Source organism: Corythoichthys intestinalis, chromosome 1 (genome assembly GCF_030265065.1).
Source record: "Corythoichthys intestinalis isolate RoL2023-P3 chromosome 1, ASM3026506v1, whole genome shotgun sequence".
Lineage (NCBI taxonomy): Eukaryota > Metazoa > Chordata > Actinopteri > Syngnathiformes > Syngnathidae > Corythoichthys > Corythoichthys intestinalis.
Window position 1 is genome coordinate 18,392,714 of NC_080395.1, and position 21,730 is coordinate 18,414,443.

Sequence of the window (21,730 nt, forward strand, 5' to 3'; positions counted from 1 at the left end):
TAAATGCTAACTGCCAGGTTTTTTTGCTTTTAACAAAGAATTGAGACTTTTACGTCCATATCTATATTGAATTCAGGGATATAAGCATATATTCACAAGGATGTCAACATAAAAAGCTCTTTGTGGTGATAAGGCTTCACCTAAGTGTCTTAAAGACTGGCAGCACATTCGACGTATTTACGGAAAATAAATGGTAACTGCCCATTTTTTTGCTTTTAACCAAGAATCAAGACTGTTTTAGGTCCATATCTATAAAGAATTCAGGGATTTAAGCATTTATTCACAAGAATTTTCAGCGGATAAAGAGCTTTTTACGTGTTTCCACTCAGTCAGCTTTGACAGAGATAGGCCCCCTATGAATCAGCCCCGCGCCCCGTGGATACATTATGAAGTCTATGATACGGTACTGACTCCCAAATATCTGATGTCAAAATTGTAAATTCTCCGTTTTGAAAACTGACGTAAATCAGCCAAATTGATTCTTTACTCTTGAAATGGGTTAACAAACACAAACACGACACCCTTCAGCCAAGCAACAAAGACAATGAACACAAACCACGGCTTCTACATCCTGAAGAGACACACATACAAACTAAAAAGCCATTGCTTCAATGTCTACTCAGAGCAACAAAAGAGACACAATTCCTCCATTTGTGTATGTGTGTGTGTGTGTGTGTGTGTGTGTGTTTGTGTCAAAGCCACACCTATGCAAACAAAAAAGACGAAAATCACTACTACATAAAATAGCCAAATCTAAGCAGGTTTCAATGCAAAAATCCAAATACTCACCCAGCTCCACTACATCTGCAAAGGAGAAAACAAAGACAGTCACGCCATGTGTGATAAACTGACCAGAGGATATTAACCTTGGAATATTGACCACAGGGAAAAATTTGCCAGCCTTTGTGTGTGTTCACACTCCCTCCTTCTCCAGAACAATCTACCTGAAGTGACCTGTGCGTGAACTTTGCTGAAGCTCAACAACCAGTGGGGAGATACTCCTCAACTAACAACCTTGCGAGGGCACGCTTTTAATAAAACAATAAGGCCCTCAGCTACAAGCAAGTTTCTTCACAAGTCATTTGAATTTTAAAATTTGGGGGTCATTGGGGTTCCATCCTTGGGCTGAGGGGGGTTTACTACTTGTAGAGTTTGTAAGAAAGTTTCTCTTCGAAGTCATTTCAAAGGTAAATTCAACAAAAAAAATTAGGATAATTGAAAAAAAAGACATTGCTATGATATAAACCAGCTCTTGATTCAGAAATAAATCTTAATGTTGAAAGATTTGGTGGAATTTGAAATTGAAATTTATGTTCGGAATAAAAAATGATGAATTTCCTAAGAATATTCAGAACCTTTTCTTGCATTTCTTTCATGGTGATAGAATATTGAATAAATTGGATTTATAATTTTTGTTTTTTCTTTTGAGCATAAAAGCACAGTCTTGCTAATGATCTGAAGAACCGTTAATGTTTCAATTTATATTCATAAAAATTAAGATTAGATCACTTGTACTTTTTTTCTTCTTCTAAATACAGTGGTACCTCATAATGCGAAATTAATTCGTTCCGGAGTGGCTTTTGTATCATTTTATTCATGCAGTTAATCGCGTTTCACCTGTAAATCGCCTCATTCGTTCCATGTTCTACTAAAACACCATATTCATTTTTATAATAAGAGCAGAGTTGGGCACGTTACTTTAAAAAAGTAATTAGTTATAGTTACTCACTACTTCTTCCGAAAAGTAACTGAGTTAGTAACTGAATTACTCTATAGTAAAAGTAACTAGTTACCATGGAAATTTATTATTTCCGTGACTTTAAAAAGAAGTTGTTGTATGTCAAAGAATTTGAAATTTTCTGAGCAATATTCGAGTCAGTTGAATAGAGAAGAACAGACATGTAGTTGTGTTATAGAACCTTGTAATATTTATTGCACCTCACCAGCAACAGATTTATCCTACACTTGAACTGCAACAAAAATAAACAGTAAACAATATAACAAAATAACAATCAGCAGTATACAGTATAAAGTGAGTTTAATCAATTAAATCTAACTCTCACAACCTAAGACAACTGCTCAAGTAGACATAGCCTACTGTACTTCAAGTATTTTGACTTGAAAAAGTGTTTATATCTCCACCTCGTAAAGGACAAATTTTCCTCTGAATGCTCTGCCATCATATCCCTCTGCATCTGTTTTGCGTGTGTGTGTTTGTCGCACGCTCTGTTCCGGTTTGTATGTGAAAACACCGGCTCTGATTGGCTTACCATGACACATGACTAACCCTATGCCAATCACAATCACTTCCATCGCATCTATCCAGGTGGTGCATTCAGGTAGCCTCGTCCCCTTACTCCTCCCGTCACCCTCAAATCATCTGCCGTCCTGAAGATGAAAGCAGCATTCTTGCTGGCTGACAGTGGGGGATGGGAACGAGGCTAGCATTCAGGTGTAGCAAAAACAGACGTTAGCGAGCTTTGGAAAGCATTGTCTAATTGAAATAGCAGGGACAAACAGCCGGGAGTCATAAGAAGTACGTGCTGTAATATTCTGATATCGAATTATCGGAGGCACCCTAAAGTGCACACGGCGCCAATATTGTTTTGCTCACATGATGCGGGAGTGAGTTAGAGACATGGCCTGCCGAGAGCCATACATTTGTGTTAATGCTGAAGTTATATGTGCTATTAAAGAAAGAGTGCCAGCACGTCCTGTGTGGTATATCTTTGCTAAGAAAAAGCACAAAACAAAACACGTGCGCTATTCTCGAACCTGAACGCACCCCAAATCTTGGATGAGAAATAAACAGAGCAGAGTAGACTCGTTACGGCTGGTAGTTTCTTCACTTTATTCAGAGTAAATAAAGCACCGCTTTTGACCGTCAGTAACGGTAACGGCGTTGTAACGGCAGAAAAAATAGTTAGATTACCCCGTTACTGAAAAAAATAACTCAGTTATGTAACGGCATTATTTATAACGCCGTTATTCCCAACACTGAATAAGAGCAAAACCAAAATGAAACAAGAGGCAAATACATTTCAGCCATTCAATATACCTAACTTAACTAAACATTAATTCAGTGGTATCTCTACATACGAATTCATTTCGTATTAGGACCAGGTTTGTAAGTCGAAATGGTCGTATGTCGAGCGGGATTTTCCCATAAACCTGCGCAAATCCTTAATAAATACTGCTGGTACAATTACAAATACAAGTTACTCCCCGGCAAAACGAATCAATTATAAATAAAAATAATAATAATAATAATAATGTAATGAATCAGGTTCTAATCTGGTGGTTGTGTTTTGCATGCTGAGCCTTAGAGATATGCGGAAGAGTGGGAAGGTTTTACTTTCTCATTTCGTGTTGTTGGCAAAGTTCTGACTTCCTTGCCTATGTTACAATAATAATAACAATAATAATAATAATAAATCGGAAATAAAAAAGCGTTTTTACTGTTACCTTAACTCAGGGTTGCTCTTTGTTTTTTGCGGCAAGATCTACTTTTCAAGGGGACAACCAACTGCGAGCTACCTTAACAGAAGGGGTGGGTGCTGCATAACGTCATATGTTGCTCACATAACACAATCAACTAATCAATCACGTACATTAAAAAAAAAATAAAAATACTGTGAGCTACAGTACCAACACTAGCATTGCGATTGACTGGTCAATGGCGATCGACGTAATGACTGGCGTACGGAGGTCGAAGGAGACAGACCATATTGTCTGGCCAATTCACGCACATCACGCTCATACCTTTTATCATTACCTTCTTGATTTCAATGGTAAGGGTCACATTTTTGCTGTTTTCACCACCTGCACTAACCTACTTGGGACCCTTGTTGATTTCTCCCACAACAAAATCCGCTGGCATCCGTCTTGTGAGAAAACAATGAAATTGTGACACTGTCATAAATCTTGGTATTTTGAGCATGTCGTCATATGTCGATACAAATGACAAGTCAAATTTTACGTCGGATGTCGAATGCATCGTATGTCGAGGTTGTAGTGTACCTGTCATTAAGTATATAATAGAACATTCATTCATTCATTATTTGGGCTGCAGCTATCGATTATTTTAGTAGTTGATTAATTGATGAACTAGTTAGTTCGAATAATCGAGTAATCGGATAAACATGAAAAAATTAAAATACCTTAGCTGGGCCATACACGGTATAAAATAAAGAAATGAATAAGGATCTACATATGTACAACAAAAGAACAATTGGCTAACTTACATAGCAAAAGTCAACTAGCTTAAATGCTATAAAATACATTTTTTTTTCTTTTTTAACAATGCTCTTAATAAATGGTTCAGACACATTCCCACAAAAATTGGCTAAATATACCTTTAAACTAAATTATGAATGTATTAAAAAACATTAGCTCAAACAAAAACCTAGCTTATGTTGGTCTTAACAGGGAGCAGCTGGATTCGGCCATGTAAAATGAAGCAGACTAGAGGGAAGTGCGCCACCCAAATCAATGAAACTAAATGCAAACACTTTCAAAAAATAAACCATTACAACGACACTTTAATTAAACGAATGCTGGAAGAAGCAAAATTTAATTCGAATATTTTTTTTCTAATCGAATACTCGAGTTAATTGATTAATCGTTGCAGCACTATTCATTATCATGCAAAAAATACATATATATAAAAATGTGGAACCTTCTGTTTCGAGTGAAGCGATGTCCGAAAGTGAAAGTGATACCAACAATAGGCCAATAGGAGAGCAGGATCATGGTATTGACCATGATGGGAAATATTCTGACCAATAGTTCAGGATCTTATGGCGTGCTTACGGCCTGACTTTTGAATTTTTTGCGAGCGGTAATTATATAATTCAGTCCTTATCTTTTGTAAGCTGAATAATTTTTTGTGACATGAAGTTCTTTTGTAAAATGAATTTTTCATGTACTGAAGCTTTCGTATCTTGAGGTACCACTGTACTTGACACCTTTTTGTGGAATACTTGATGTGGCCCACACTCATTCAGACTTATCTCAAACGGTCAAAAGTTTGAGACCCCTGCTCCACACCCAGTTGTGTTTTTTTTTTTGTTTTACGGCAGCAGCTCAATGTCACTGTGACCATGGATGCAGGGAGTAGACATAATTAGCATATGCTTCAGTCTAGTCTTCCTTTCAGACATTAACTATATAGGACTAAACGTGTTATCGGTGATTTGCTTGATGTATGATGTTAAAAAAGGGAATAAAATGAAACATGGAGTTTAGAAAACAAAAGCATTGCGTGAGAGGTGGTGCTAGTGGATAGGCAAGCCAGGCAGTTGCTTGGGGCCGCGGCCAATAAAAGGGCTCCCGAAGGCTGCCAAAATGTATCCCACAGAAACAAAAAAGAATCGGCCATTTGAAATGACACCTCAGTAGGAAACACTTGCACTTGATGCTGTCACTGAACCAATTCATTTTGTGAAAAAGTCAAACTAAGTGTGTCATTTAAAGTGTGTAATGTTATTTTATGTTACTTCTAAATATTATTTTTTTCCCATTAAAATGTTTTCTATAACAGGTTTTCCGGTGTGTACGCCGGGGTGGGTCACCAGGGATTTTTTTGGGTTGGAGTCCCAAGAGACACTAGCAAAACCACTGCATGATTTTCAAATGAACAATGTGACAAGGCCAGGTGGTATCAATACATTACTAGGATCTTGACCTACCTTCGTCATCAATCCCGGGCGCCATGAGGAAATGTCCGTACACCGTCTTAGTGACAGTCCCAAGTGAGTTGCTGGCCTCCAGGGTGTAGTTTCCATTGTTGATATGCGTGGGATTCTGGAAGGTCAGGCAGCCCTCCAGGTAATCCTGGTAGAAGTCCATCTCAGTACGGATGTACTTGTTGTGTAAAATCTCCTTGTTCTTGTGGAACCAGCGCAGCTTTGGGTGCGGGTATCCTCGGACTGTGAACTCGATGCAAGTATCGTGCCGTTGCTCGGGTTCGGCCAGGACGAGGATTACTGGGGGAACTGCGTGAAAGAACAGAATTGCACTTAACTTTTCATTTTAAATGAAAATTAGTGGGGGGGGGGGGGGGGTCATAATCTTGGAAGAATTGTCTCATTTTTGCTCCCTAAAAATAGTCCAAATTAAATGCCATAACCTGACTACCCACAGAAACATTAAATTCAGAATAACATTTACAGGAAATACTTGTTAAGTCAGTCATAAATCCAAAGAAACTTTATTTCACCCCTAAAATCAGTCACTAAGTTCCCAAAAATTCCTAAAGCTTTAGGCTGACATTGTTTGGACAACCTCAAAAAGTGCAGCAGTAGACTAAAGTTAAGCTATTTTGATTTACTTGGTGGAAGAGATGACACTTTAGTGACAGAAGTATGCAGCATGAGGCGGGACGACATACTGAGAAGTTCGTTGAGTGAACCTCAGAACTCTTTGCTGACATCGCATCGAGAAATCCAGTGCCTCTTGAAAAATTTACTTGCTAATTGCAAAGTCACAAAGAGCTGGGTTCTTAGAGTGCCTGCCTATCAAACATCCAAGCACAGTAAGTGTATCCTCTGGTGTTGTGTGTCCATGTTCTTACATTGAACTAGATCATTGCATGTTCTTAGTAATAATTAAACGTCGAATGTCTGGACTTGTCACATATTTCCTGATGTACTTTTTTCCCTAAAATGTGTCAATGACCAAATGATTTTTTTTAATGTCACATCTGCCGACATGTTTCATCATGGCCGCTGATTTGTCTTTGCAATGAGCTGCTTTCATCAAACTCTCTGGCAGACAGCATTCGCTGGCAAGCCAACCCACCATTTTGAAACCACCCCAACACTTCTGACACCTAACATACACACACATCAGTAGTGGAACAATCGAGAACGGGGCCCGTCAAATTTATCGCGTTAACGGGCGGTAATTAAGCCTGAACGATATATCGTTTAAACATCGGCATCGTGATGTGTGCATGCGCGATAGTCCCATTGCAAGGACGTGCGATAGTTTTTTAAATTAATTTTTTTCCAATTCACAAACCTTTGTTCTGCTTCATTCGCTCCCACAGCCTCCCTCACCTCCTCTCCCAGCTCTCAGTTACTGTGGCACTTGCTTATTAAAGTTAACGATGGCTTTGATCTGGCCAAAGAAGCCGACCTCACACGGGCATCTGTCAATCATCGTTTAACTTGTTAAAATAAACGCTAGAAGTGATTATGAGGAGTTTGTAATTTTTACATGTCAGTCCAAGAGTCACAGCCATGCTAGGTAAACAGAAGTATTTAATAAAGCCAAGCATTTTTTCTACTACAGTACCTTATTCTTGTTGAAAAATGATTCGGTGGGACAGTTATGTTTAAAACTGATCATAATTATTACATTTGAAGTGCTTAAAAAGCATTTATTAAAAAAAAAAAAAAAAAAAAAATATATATATATATATATATACACACACACACAAACACACACACACATTTTTTCAAATCAAACTTTGGGGGGAAAAAAAAAAGAAAAAATATGTCTTATATGTATCTCTTTCCAGTGCTAGATCTGAATAAATACATTGAGAACACACACAACAAAATAATGGGAGGGGGGGGGGGGGGGGGGGGGGTTGCGCTACTTCGCGGTTTTTCACTTATCGCGGCGGGTTCTGGTCCCTATTAACCGCGAAAAATGATGGAATACTGTACACTGTGGTCATGATGAGTCATCCAAAGTCTTTCTAAACAGCTATTCAAGTCATCTAGTAAAAAAAAAAAAAATTAATATTGCAATATAATATCGCAATATATCGCAACCCCCCCAAAAAATCGTAGCAATAGTTTTTTCCAATATCGTTAAGACCTAGCAGTATTTATTTTTTTTTTTATTAATCACGTTAAAATATTTGATGCATTTAACCCATGCGCGGAATGACCCGATCATGCCTTGCCTCAAACAGATTACAATGACGCCGTTTTTAGAGAGCTAAGAGGCAGAGAAAGGCAGTGGACACATTGGACCACGCAGTTTATTGGCATAAGCTTCGGCAACTCCTTCACAACAAACATAAGTATCATTTAGTGAAAGCACAACAAAAATAATATTCCTGTCGCTCGAAAAAAATAATGTTCACAAAAAGAAAAGCTGGCATTCCAAATCAAAATAGCTATGCAAAATACACTTAAAGCTTACTCAGACTTTGGTCAAACTCTATTCAAACATTTCGTTTAGCACAAAAAATACACTGGATGGCAGCATTTAGTCACAATATACAAACTTTCATTGGTCTCATACGTTGTGAAGCACTCAAATGAACGTGAATCACAATAGACCCAGTCTAAAAAAAAAAAAAAAAAAAAAACAGAGCTACGGCATCAGTCGAGGGACAAAACACACTCATTGGCTTAATTTCTAAGTAATTTAAAACTCGCCATTGACACCTTGTGGTGTATTTCAATATCTTACGTAGTTAAAGACACTGTGGAAGAACGACTCGGCGACGTCAACAATGGCGAGCTACTAGTTTTGTTTTTTGATTGATAATTTTACAAATTTTACATTTAAAACATTAAGAGGGGTTTTAACAAATATTAAAAATACTATAACTTGTACTAACATTTATCTTTTAAGAACTACAAGTCTTCTATCCGTGGATCCCTTTAACAGAATGTTAATAATGTTAATGCCATCTTGTGGATTTAGTGTTATAATAAATACAGTACTTATGTACAGTATGTTGAATGTATATATCCGTTTTGTGTCTTATCTTTCCATTCCAACAATAATTTACAGAAAAATTTGGAAATTGCAATTAATTACGGATAATTTTTAAGCTGTGATTAACTTGATTAAAAATTTTAATCATTTGACAGCCCTAGTTTTAACATGTTCGCGCATCATCTTACCTTTCTGTTTGACCCTCGCTCCCCCAACCACGCCCACGAACCGGGCCTCTTAAGCTAGGTTCATACTAGCCTGGTACACCAGACTCAACGCTGTTCCAGCTATTGAGTCTGGCCACCATTCCCACGGAAACAATTTCCAGGGCGGAGCAAGCCACAGCAAACAGACAGCGGAGTGGACCAATCAGCGACGGGCAGACGTGACGTTAGTAAAATGGCGACCGCAGGACGATGGACTTGCGCGCGGAAGTAAACATACGAAGAGAGCGGAGTTTATTCGACATGGCTAGCGCGAGACAGACTTGTCAATGACTCGTGTCGATGTGTTTTTGGTCATTTAAAACTGATTTTACCGTGGATTGGAACATATTCTCGGCTCTGCCGTTCACCATCTGTGCTGCTGAAGAGACGACTTTCGACGCGCAAGAGTGACGTTGCTCGTGAAGAACACGTCACGCAAATAAACGAATCTGATTTGTCGATTGATTTTGTACCTGCTCGAAAAGGCCGTTAATGGGATGGTTTCCAGACTATACTATCAGTGTTTGAAAAATACAGGGAGAATAGTCTGGCAGAGCCAGGCTAGGTTCATACAGCAGGTCTCATACTGCAAATTCCGATTTTTTGTCATATCAGTTTTTTGGCATGCCGTTCAGACTGCCTTTGTCCATTGAGTCTGTTCAAGTATCACATATGCGCCCTAATTCGCAGTTCGAGATGCGCTGTGCAAACTGACCCACATGCGCTAGAGCATCAAAACAAATGCCGGCTCAGTGGCATTCTAGGGTCATCATATTGATTTCCAAAAAGAGGACACAAATAACAGATAATCCCCGTTTATTCTTATATTCAAAGTTAAATGGATTAATATGGAACAGTATGACATCTCCTATCACGCCTATGCAGATGACACACAACTGTACATTTCTGTGTCACCACATGATTATAGTCCCTTAGTCTCCCTGAGTAAATGCATTCATCAAATCAATGAATGGATGTGCCAGAATTTTCTCCAGTTAAATGCGGAGAAGACAGAGGTGATCATTTTTGGGCCAAAAAAGGAAAGGTCAAAGATAAGCAGGCAACTTAGCACAATGTCACTTACAGCTACAAATCAAGTCAGAAACTTTGGCGTAATTATTGACTCAGACCTAAAATTTGATAGCCATCTAAAGTCCGTCACTAAATCCGCTTATTACCACCTAAAAAATATAACCAGAATTAAGGGGCTTCTGACTCAACAAGACATGGAAAAACTTATGCATGCATTCATTTTCAGCAGACTGGACTATTGCAACGGTATATTTACAGGTCTTGATAAAAAAAATCAGTCAGGAAGCTGCAGCTAATACAGAATGCTGCAGCCAGAGTCCTCACAAATACAAGGAAGCTGGACCACATTACACCGGTTTTGAAATCGCTACACTGGCTTCCAGTGAGTCAAAGGATAGACTATAAAATACTACTGCTCGTTTACAAAACACTTAATGGCCTTGGACCAAAATACATGCTTGACTTGTTAGATTCCTATGAGACATCTAGACCCCTAAGGTCGTCTGGAACCGGTCTTCTGCATGTTCCAAGAACAAGAACCAAGCAGGGTGAGGCAGGGTATTATGCTCCTCACCTCTGGAACAAGTTACCTGAACGTCTGAAGTATGCTCAAACTGTTAGCTCTTTTAAATCAGGGCTAAAAACGCTTTTGTTTAGCACTGCATATCCATAACTGGCTATATATTTCAATCTACCTGCTTTCTATTCCTCTTGTGCTCATCTCCATTGCTGATTTCAATTATTATTATTATTAGTAGTTTTTTTTTTAATTATTTTTATTTCCGTTTTATTTTTATTTATTTTTATTCTATTTGTGATTAAATGCAATCTTTTGTCTTGGTTTTTACGTTGTATTGATTTAAATGTGATTTTTATGATCTTCATGTGATGTAAAGCACTTTGAATTGCCTTGTGTTGAATTGTGCTATATAAATAAATTTGCCTTGCCTTGCCTTGCCTAATAGCATGCACGCACACATATCAGACAGTTTGCCCCGGCTCTCGGCCGTGTAAGCAATCTCGAAATTTTGCTCATTTGGAGCACAGATAATCCCACATTTTATTTTTTTATGACTGTTGTCAAGCTCGCCTCTTCCCTAAAAGCCGCGTTCAAGCTAGGCGCTAATGCTAATGTACAGCTTCATCGCTAATGTAGCGCCCTTTCTCTTTAGCTGTTTGCTGATGTAATTGCTGCATGATTACAATTTGGGGGACTTGACAGTTCAGACCGCAGCCACATTCTGGAAAAATGTGGCCCAGATAGGGTTTAACCACATAAGAAAGTGGCCTAGATTGGATTTGAAATGGTCCACTTTTATGAGCCCCGTCCCATTCAGACAGTCAAGTTAATGCCTTACAAACCCCCACCACCCTGCCTTAAGACAATCAACTCAAGATGTCCAATTCATGGTCACCGCACCCGGGCCCTTAAACAAATGCTTAAAGCTTACTCCTTTTTGGACACAATGAATAAATTCTGATCCTATTTATTATTATCATCATTATTATTGTCTTAACTATTGTGGCTGTTATGTCAATATCATTGGTTTTGTCTGATGTTTTTGTTCTTTTATTTTTTTGTAATTTTTTTTTCTCATGTCCAAAATAAAGCATTCATTCATTCGTTCAATTCCTGACTCGAGTCAGAAAAACACGCAAAAATCGGATTTTTGCATTAAAACCTGCGGTATTAACCTAGCCTTTGAGGCCCAGGTGCAGTCAGTCGCAGCCCCATTACGGCCCTATGTTCCGCCCCTGAACAAAACAATGCTACATTAACATCATATATATATCATATCTGGAAAATGGCCATACCTGGTGAACCATCAGCCAAAAAACCATCAAGTTGTCACAAGGAAATAAACATTAATGCAATAGTGACTCAATAGTATAATGCAGTACTTTGCAAATAGTGGTCCGTGCCCCCCCCAGGGGTGTGCAAAGCAATGCCGGGGGTGGCCTCGGGCAACATATTTTTTTTGCCCTACAAGAATAAGGTGTAATTGCACATCCACTCAGTGGGTGGTAGTGGCACTCTCATTTTAAGAGTACGCGCAGTATATCTGAACCTAACAAGAGCACATAGCAATGAGCACTGGAGATATGAAGAGCTAAGACAAGGAAATATGATGAATCTTATGTAGCGTTTGACTTTGACTTAATACAGTGGGAGACGAGTAAAGTCCATCCATCCAAGTCTATTTATTGTGTCTAAAAATGTTTGCAGCGGACAGCAGGAAGCAAAATCAGTTAATACATCACTTAAAGACATTACACCCCAATCACATTGATAAGCTGCTTGATTGTTTTTCAGTAAAAATGTGCCGAATATTGTCAACAATTGTCCCGCTTTATCAGTGCTACATCAGTAAACTAGCAAGCACAGTTAGCATCATATAAGGTGGCATACCAAGTCGCTCAGTGCAAAAAAACCCACACCATAGCACAGGAGCTGATACTGCCTGCAGCAAAAATAAAACTGTCCCTTTGTCCAATGACACCGTAGTTTTTGTTCTATTAATTTTTGTTTTTTCGGTCAAATTGTTTAGTATACTGTCTTAATCAGTTAATGTTGCTAATCAATTTAATTTATTACTATTTATTGATTTTATTATTTTTCAGTGTAAAATTGTGTAAAAATGTACCTTGAGTGTATTTTTTGTACAGTTTGGATGTGACTTTTGTTTTATTTTGTAATTCAGGCAAATGAATGTGCTTTAAGTCTCTTTCTGTTACAAACAAAACCATGTTGATCTACATAACTTTTTTTCATTCAATGTTAAAACGGACACAATGTTAAGCAGAGGTGTACCTATAATAAGTTTATAGACAAATGATACTATTTATAATGGTGGCAGAGAGTTTGGCGGTGGGCCGGCGTAGGGTCGGTTGCCAACGGGCTTACACTCACAAGGGATTCACACGATTACTGGGTTCTAGATCACCGTGCTGATTTGTGTACACTCTACCCCTCCCATTCACTTAGCTTATAGTCTCCCCCACCCCCCTCCCCTTCTTTCTCTGGTCAACAGGCCCCCCCACATGGTGTCAACCATAAATACATCTAGCTGACGATAGCACCAACATATTAATAGTGTAGGCATTCAATGTATTTCTTGTTGTTGCTTTTTTCTTTTTTCTGTTTCCCCCATAATCCCTTCCTGTTCGCTGCTTTGTCATAATAAATGAGGTATGTTGAATGATCACAATGGGAGTATGTCATACTCTCAGTGTGAAACATTAAAACTGTTCAGACCAACCAGACACTTAGACTTCCATTCTCCGTGTCAAACAGCTGAACAGGACAGGTTTTTTAAAAAAAAAAAAAAAAAACATTTGGGCCAGACCGGTTTATTTTTTTGCCTAGTCAACTTACTGGCTGACCTTGATGTTCATTCACCCCTCCCTGTCCAAATGGCTTGGACATCTAGCGCCGTCAATGGCATTAAAATTAGCATTCACAGCTTCCCAGTTTAAGTCATATGGACATCTATCGTTGTCAGTGGATGCCAAAGAGTTCATCTTGGGTCATTTCCTTGTCATTTTAGGGTACTTACAGTTCACTTTCTGTACATTTGGATCCTTTTCTGTTGCTTTATGGTATTTCCATACCACTTTCTGTTCATTGGTAAGTTCCTATTGATTTTGGGGCATTTTCAGGTTACTTCCTGTTGGTTTAAGGGCATTTTTAGATCACTTCTTTGTTAATTCATTGGTTGCCATTGATGGCCCTACCATAGGGCAAATGAACCAATGTGACTGCGGACAGAAAAATGAGCAAAGTGCAATAGTGCAAAAATCTCATTTTTTTACGGCGCCAATGTCAAAATAAAATAATAAAAAAGCATTGGATTCTGTATGTCCAGTATGATTGAGCTACAGTGTGCATGTTAGGCAGGCTCCTGGTGGGCCACTTCTGGCTCACGGGCTGCACGTTTTGCACCTCTGCCTTATGATATACCTGGTCAGGCACACCACTCATACACGGTGCAACAATGGTGAGCCACTTGTCATTCAGAAGTGGCTATTATAGTATGCATGTGTGTCTGGTCATTAATAATACGCTAGACCTTTTTGGGTCAGTGTGCTGCAAGAGCGAATGTTAGCTTTTGCATACATTACAAAAAACAGCGTCTATTAGTTCTAACCAGAATCGTCGGAATTTGGATCTGCACCATGTCCGAACACAACTCATTTTTAGGACTACTTGTAATTCATCAACCAGACAACACAGATTTTGCCCCTCTGGGTGTGCTTGGCAGACTGTGTGCTAACATATGCTAATAGAATTGTGTAGTCTGGAAAGAAAACAGTGATTTTTGAGTAATTTTCTAGTAAAAGTACGTCCACGTACAAAGATAGGAATTTGCCTCAAAATGACAGCTTCAAGATAAAATAACAGACTTCCAGTTTAATTAAAACTCATTTTCATATGTGTTACGAAAGACATGTCCACCAAATGTCATGTTAATTGATTAAACTAGCATCAGGTGCTTGTTTTTCGAACTTTCCAGACACAGTGAGAGTTATTTTTGTTGTTTTTATGAGGGTGATGGGTGACAAGGTTGTGTTGGGCACCGAAAGAATATACAGAGTATTTACATTTCTCGTAGGATGAATCCCATTGAAAAAATTGAATTTTTCTTAAGTACTCTAAATGACAAAAGCAGTGAACAATGATTCACTAGACCTTGGAGCCCTTTTTTTCCACAGCTAATTATCAAAATTATCAAATTTCAACACTGTGTTCTGTCGATTTGGCACAGCATCCTCAACTTCATTTGAGCACTTTTTTCACTAGATGCAAGTATAAACCCTGGAACTTGCTTTAAAACAACTGCCAAAAACCAAAATGTGCCACTTTGTTGCATTTTGGATCGTTTGCAACTTTTTCAATTTGATTTAACAGAAAAAAATTCTTTATTTATTTTTTTTTTTTGTGTGAAAAATGAATGCTAATCTTACTCCGCTACACTGGGCTTCACTGCAGTCGTTACTGTTTTTTCCCCTGTTTATTCTACATATTAGTTTTCACTTTAATTTTGCAAGACATGCCCACAGTGGCGCCAATGAGACGTCACAACAATAAACACGACTATTATATCAGACAGACAGAACAATACAATCATATGACAACACACTAGCTTGCAGTCGGAAGTTCTAAGATCACACCGGCCTAATCGATCATGTGGTGCCTCTAAAGTGCCATAAAAATTAAACAACCGTATTGGCCCGAATATAAGACTGTGTTTTTTGCATTGAAATAAGATTGAAAAAGAGGGTCGTCTTATATTCGCGGTCTAGACGTTATACCCATTCACGACGTTAGATAGCGCCAGATATCACTGAAGCAATGTTCTGTTATGACAGATCTCAGCTACTCTCCCCATTCACGACGCTAGATGGCGACAGTAATCATTGAAGCGATGTTCTGTCACGACAGATCTCAGCTACTAGTTTAACCAGTTTGCATTATTTTATTGCAATGTTTTTCCTTATTCAGATTTGTTTCAAGACTACAGTTAGACTTCACTTTGACGGTTAATGCAGTTATTGCAATTTTGTTGTTTTATCACAATATAATAGCCATTAATTTACGAATGTGATTGCACTTTAGTTTACATATTTAAATGTTCAAATATTAAGATTTGAATGAGGCAAAATAACATGCTTTTTCTCTCAAATTTATTGTTATAATCATTTGTTTCAGATGTACTGTAATTATTTTCTGTATAAAAAATAATTTGGTGTTCAAAAAGTCTTTTTTCAAACTTGAGTCTTGAAAAAGAGGGGGTCGTCTTATAATCAGGGGAGTCTTATATTCGGGCCAATACGGTATTCCTCAGAGAGTTAACCATAGACTTCACTATAAGTTGACAGAAAACGGGGCGCGGAGCCGCTCCGTAGGGGGCCTCTTTTCAAAAACTTCAAATTCAAATGTTTTTAAAACCAAAGCCAATAGCGACCTAAAGGCAAAACAGGCACCTCCCTGCGGCATGGCTAAAAAATTTTCAGATTTTACCCTAGATGTACAAAAAAACAACAACCTTGATGCAGAGATAATCACCTATATTTTCAGGATCAATAGCAATATTTAAAATATCATGTAAATTTTTGCCCGAAATAGCGATTTAGAAGTTTTCAACAGCTAATAAATCACTCAACTTTCACATCAGAAACTTGAGGAAAGCATGCAGAATCATCTTAGTTTTTCGCAACAAAAGCAGATTTATCATTTTTTTCTATATTCAGTCACAAGTTATTTAGGTTGAATTCCGATGTCACTACTGCCTCAGCATGTGTTGTCGGCTCTCTGGCCCTCCTCATTTTTAGATTGAAATGTTACATAAAATGAAACACATAAAAGCAGATTTTTATTTTGGATTGATGCAGAAATATCTAAATTACTATTTTTTTTTTTTGCTAAAAAACGGGCAGTTGGCCGAAAATTACCTGATTATTTGAATGTAAATTTATGCCATTGTGTATGGATACAAAATCAAACATGCCAGCCATCACAAAACAAAGCTTTTTAAGTTGAACATTCTTGTAATTAAATGCGTAAATCCTGGAATTTCTATAGATATGAACGTAAAACAGTGTAGATTCTTGGTTAAAAGCAAAAACAAAACAAAAAAAACGGGCAGTTATCATTCATGTTACGTAAAATTTTCAAGCTAAAGTTACGCACGTTTTTTACATTCATTTTTATATTTTCACAACCTTTCAAAGAGCATGCATGGTGCCAAACAATATAATAATTACCGTGAATCCTCGACCAAATCACTATTGATACACACCTGTCTGCTTGTATGCACTAAAACCTCCGTCCAATTTCCACCCAAATCTGGCGTTAGAACGCAGAGTGTGTTTGAGTTTATCGCAGTAAAAGCTACCATGACGCCCCCTACAGGAAGCTGTGGCGCAATGTCTAAAGGAGCTCTCTCGTCAAGTGATAGTGAAGTCAATGAGTCACCTTTACTCGAAAGTGCGGGTTTCTACCTTTTATATGGCAGCGATAGACCACTGTGAGCACTCGTGTTTTTTGGACGGGTGATGTTTATTTTCTGTAGATTATTCTTGTCAGAATTTATTTATGTGTATTTTTTTAAGCCTAATATGGTCATGTAATAGGTTATAATACAGTATAATAATAACAGTTCAAATTGGTGACTTGTGCTGAGAAAAAATGGAATACCATCGTTTAAAATAAATCATACATTTTAAGCTGTTACTCATTACTTGATTATTCTTTTCACTGAATACTTTTTTTACTTGAGCACATTTTTTTGGATGATTCTCTTCAGTAACATTTTTGGCTACTCTACTAATCTCTGATACTAATAAGTGGGGCAAATAAGCATTTAGTCAACCACTAATTGTGCAAGTTCTCCCACTTGAAAATATTAGAGAGGCCTTTAATTGTCAACATGGGTAAACCTCAACCATGAGAGACAGAATGTGGAAAAAACAAAACAAAATCACATTGTTTGATTTTTAAAGAATTTATTCGCAAATCATGGTGGAAAATAAGTATTTGGTCAATAACAAAAGTTCATCTCAATACTTTGTTACAGTGGGGAGAACAAGTATTTGATACACTGCCAATGGGTTTTCCCATTGACTGTATCAAATACTTGTTCTCCCCATTGTATGTACCCTTTGTTGGCAATAACAGAGGTGAAACGTTTTCTGTAACTCTTCACAAGCTTTTCACACACTGTTGCTGGTATTTTGGCCCATTCCTCCATGCAGATCTCCTCTAGAGCAGTGATGTTTTGGGGCTGTTGTTGGGCAACACGGACTTTCAACTCTCTCCACAGATTTTCTATGGGGTTGAGATCTGGAGACTGGCTTGGCCACTACAGGACCTTGAAATGCTTCTTACGAAGCCACTCCTTTGTTGCCCTGGCTGTGTGTTTGGGATCATTGTCATGCTGAAAGACCCAGCCATGTCTCATCTTCAATGCCCTTGCTGATGGAAGGAGATTTTCACTCAAAATCTCTCGATATATGGCCCCATTAATGCTTTCCTTTACACAGATCAGTCAGTGCAGGATTTGAGTCCCTGGCGGCGCATTGTGTTACTGATAGTAGCCTTTGTTAATGTGGTCCCAGCTCTCTGTAGGTCATTTGATAGGTCCCCCCGTGTGGTTCTGGGATTTTTGCTCACTGTTCTTGTTATCATTTTGACGCCATGGGGTGAGATCTTGCATGGAGCCCCAGATCGAGGGAGATTATCAGTGGTCTTGTATGTCTTCCATTTTCTAATAATTGCTCCCACAGTTGATTTCTTTACACCAAGCGTTTTACCTACTGCAGATTCAGTCTTCCCAGCCTGGTGCAGGTCTACAATTTTGTCTCTGGTGTCCTTCAACAGATCTTTGGTCTTGGCCATAGTGGAGTTTGGAGTGTGACTGACTGAGATTGTGGACAGGTGTCTTTTATACCAATAATGAGTTAAAACAGGTGCCATTAATACAGGTAACGAGTGGAGCCTCGTTAGACCTCATTTGAAGTTAGACTCTTTGACAACCAGACATCTTGCTTGTTTGTAGGTGACCAAATACTTTTTTCCCCACTCTAATTTCTGAAATAAATTCTTTAAAAATCAAACAATGTGATTTTGTATTTTTTCCCCACATTCTGTCTCTCATGGTTGAGGTTTACCCATGTTGATAATTACAGGCCTCTCTAATCTTTTCAAGTAGGAGAACTTGCACAATTGGTGGTTGACTAAATACTTATTTGCCCCACTGTAACAACCGTGGACAAAACATTACATCATACATCAAGTAAAACAAGCAATAAACTGGGCTAAGATGTGATGTGAGTCAAACTAGAAAGAATATTCTTTTTAAGTAAACAAAAGTGTAAATTGTCTGCTCTTGGGCTTGATTTTGTTATTTTCCAATTTGAAAAAGAAGAAAAAAAAAACAATCCAATTTCTTTTCAATCGGAATAGTTTTAGGGGCAGATTCTCTTCAACTTTCAGGAAAGGCTAGAATATTTGTTCATCAAGTATTTCTGCCTTCATGCAGCATTACCAAGCATGCCTGTGGGTAAATGTAAGAACTGATTGATCCCTAAATGAATAATGAAAAAATCCCAACTGTCAGTTCCAGCGCATGGTCGCCGCCTGCAATTGTGCATTGATGGGTCGTCAAAGGCAAACAATAGGAAAAGATTTTTCTTCTCTTTAATTTTTCTATTTGAAAGCTGTCATTTGGCAAAATGACTTCAATGACGGGCGCCCGACAAAAGTGACAATTAAGGAACCATTTCTCCAACAACGGCAAGTCACGAGTACATGTGGAATTATCTTGTTGACAGACAGTTAGCGACTGATCCATTTTCCCCTCAGTGAAGCTGTCATGGCTGCACAGTCCACACACTGTGAGCCATTCTGACACCCCATTCCAATGTGTTAACGTGCTTTTCTTTGTTGTTATCACTTTTGTGTCATCTAATGGCCATATTTCTGCGACAACCTCGGTGAATGTGGTGGAACACAGGTACAGTGTATCACAAAAGTGAGTATACCCCTCGTATTTCTGCAGATAATTAAGTACATCATTTCATGGGACAACAAACCGCATGGGAACTACATACATCCCTAAATGTCCAAATTGAGTACTGCTAGTCATTTTCCCTCCAAAATGTAATGTGACTTGTTACAGGAGTGCTGTCAGCATTGCTGCAGAGATTGAAGTGGTGGTGGTGGTGGTGGGGGGGGGGGGGGTCAATCCCACCACCATGCTTGACTGTAGGCATGACACACTTATCTTTGTACTCCTCTCTTGGTAGAAGCCACACATGCTTGAGACCATCGGAACCAAACAAATTAATCTTCGTCTCATTAGACCATAGGACATGGTTCCAGTAATCCATGTGCTTTGTTGACATGTCTTCAGCAAACTGCCTTGGGGTGACAGGCCATGTTCACCAATTTGATGTAGAGTAAGGCGTATGGTCCGAGCAATAACAGGCTAACCCCCCCCCCACCTCTCCAATCTCTGCAGCAATACTGACAGCACTCCTGTAACGGGTCACATTACATTTTGGAGGGAAAATGACAAGCAGTACTCAATTTGGACATTTAGGGATGTATGTAGTTCCCATACAGTGTACTCACTTTTGTTGCCAGGGGTTTGGATATTAATGGCTATATTTTGAGCTATTTTGAGGGGAAAATAAATTAACTTTTTTATAAGCTGCACACAGACTACTTTTCATTGTGTCAAAGTGTCGTTTTGTCAGTGTTGTCCCATGAAAAGATTATACTTCAATATCTGCAGAAATGCGAGGGGTGTACTCACTTTTGTGATACACTGTAGTTCCATGTGTGTTTCAAACTTCCTACCACTGTTCCATAAAAAAAACAAAATACCGTATTGGCCCGAATATAAGACGGCCCTGATTATAAGACCCCCTCTTTTTTAAGACTCAAGTTTGAAAAAAAAGACTTTTTGAACACCAAATTAATTTTTATACAGAAAATGATAACAGTACATCCAAAACAAATGAGTATAACAATAAATTTGAGAGAAAAAGCATGTTATTTTGCCTCATTCAAATCTAATATCTGAACATTTAAATATGTAAACTAAAGTGCAATCACATTCATAAATGAATGGCTTCTGGTTTTTGAAATGTAAATACAATCTATTGTGATAAAACAACAAAATTGCAATAACTGCATTAACCATCAAAGTGAAGTCTAACTGTACCTGTAGTCTTGAAACAAATCTGAATAAGGAAAAACATTGCAATAAAATAATGCAAACAGGTTAAACTAGAGTAGCTGAGATCTGTCATGACAGAACATCGCTTTAATGATATCTGGCGCTATCTAGCGTCGTGAATGGGTATAATGTATAGACCGCAAATATAAGACGACCCCCTCTTTTTCAGTCTTATTTCAATGCAAAAAACACCGTCTTATATTCTGGCATATACAGTAATAAAAATACTAGGGGTGTCAAATGATTAAAATTTTTAATCGAGTTACTTACAGCTTAAAAATTAATTAATCATAATTAATCGCAATTAATCACAATTCAAACCATCTATAAAATATGCCATATTTTTCTGTAAATTATTGTTGGAATGGAAAGATAAGACACAAGATGGATACATCCATTCAACATACGGTACATAAGTACTGTATTTCTTTATTATTACAATAAATCAACAAGATGGCATTACCATTATTAATATTCTGTTAAAGCGATCCATGGATAGAAAGACTTGTAGTTCTTAAAAGATAACTTAGTACAAGTTATAGAAATTTTATATTAAAACCCCTCTTAATGTTTTCGTTTGAATGAAATTTGTAAAATTTTCAATCAAAAAATAAACTAGTAGCCCGCCATTGTTGATGTCAATAATTACTTACACAATGCTCATGGTTGCTGTAGCCCAGTACTTCTCAAATAGTGGGGCGCGCCCCCCTGGGGGGGCGCAGAGCGATGCCAGGGGGGGCGCATGTGACCTCGGGGAACATGTTTTTTTTTTTTTTTTTTGCCGTACTGGAATAAAGTGTACTTGCACATCCACTCAGTAGGTGGCAGTGGCGCTCTCATTTTCAGAGTGCGCGCAGTATTTCTGAACTAAGGAAGAGCACTCAGCAGTCAGCACACACAGACAACAGATATGAAGAGCAGTGTGCCACCGCCGTTTACGAAAGCCGTTTTCCGACCGGACTCGCCGCCCGAGAAGTGCCATTTTCGGCTTGGGATCGTCACGACGACCGCCCTCACCTACGGTTCTACCTCGGCCGCCGTGAATGCGCTTTTTTCGTGCCG

At 38.3% G+C, this 21,730-nt stretch overlaps 1 protein-coding gene across 5 annotated transcripts in view; it reads right to left on the minus strand.

The window, feature by feature from the left end:
* ntrk3b (neurotrophic tyrosine kinase, receptor, type 3b) overlaps window positions 1-21,730 on the minus strand; it is a 663,222-nt gene that overhangs the window by 265,245 nt on the left and 376,247 nt on the right. For 4 of the 5 annotated variants that reach the window (XM_057850063.1, XM_057850090.1, XM_057850080.1 and 1 more), the window contains 2 exons: window positions 5,691-5,996; window positions 790-804 (listed from right to left, as the gene is read on the minus strand). In XM_057850063.1, coding sequence (XP_057706046.1) covers window positions 790-804; window positions 5,691-5,996 — 321 coding nt within the window. The remainder of the gene's footprint in view (window positions 1-789; window positions 805-5,690; window positions 5,997-21,730) is intronic. The other variant, XM_057850072.1, reaches the window with a different exon arrangement.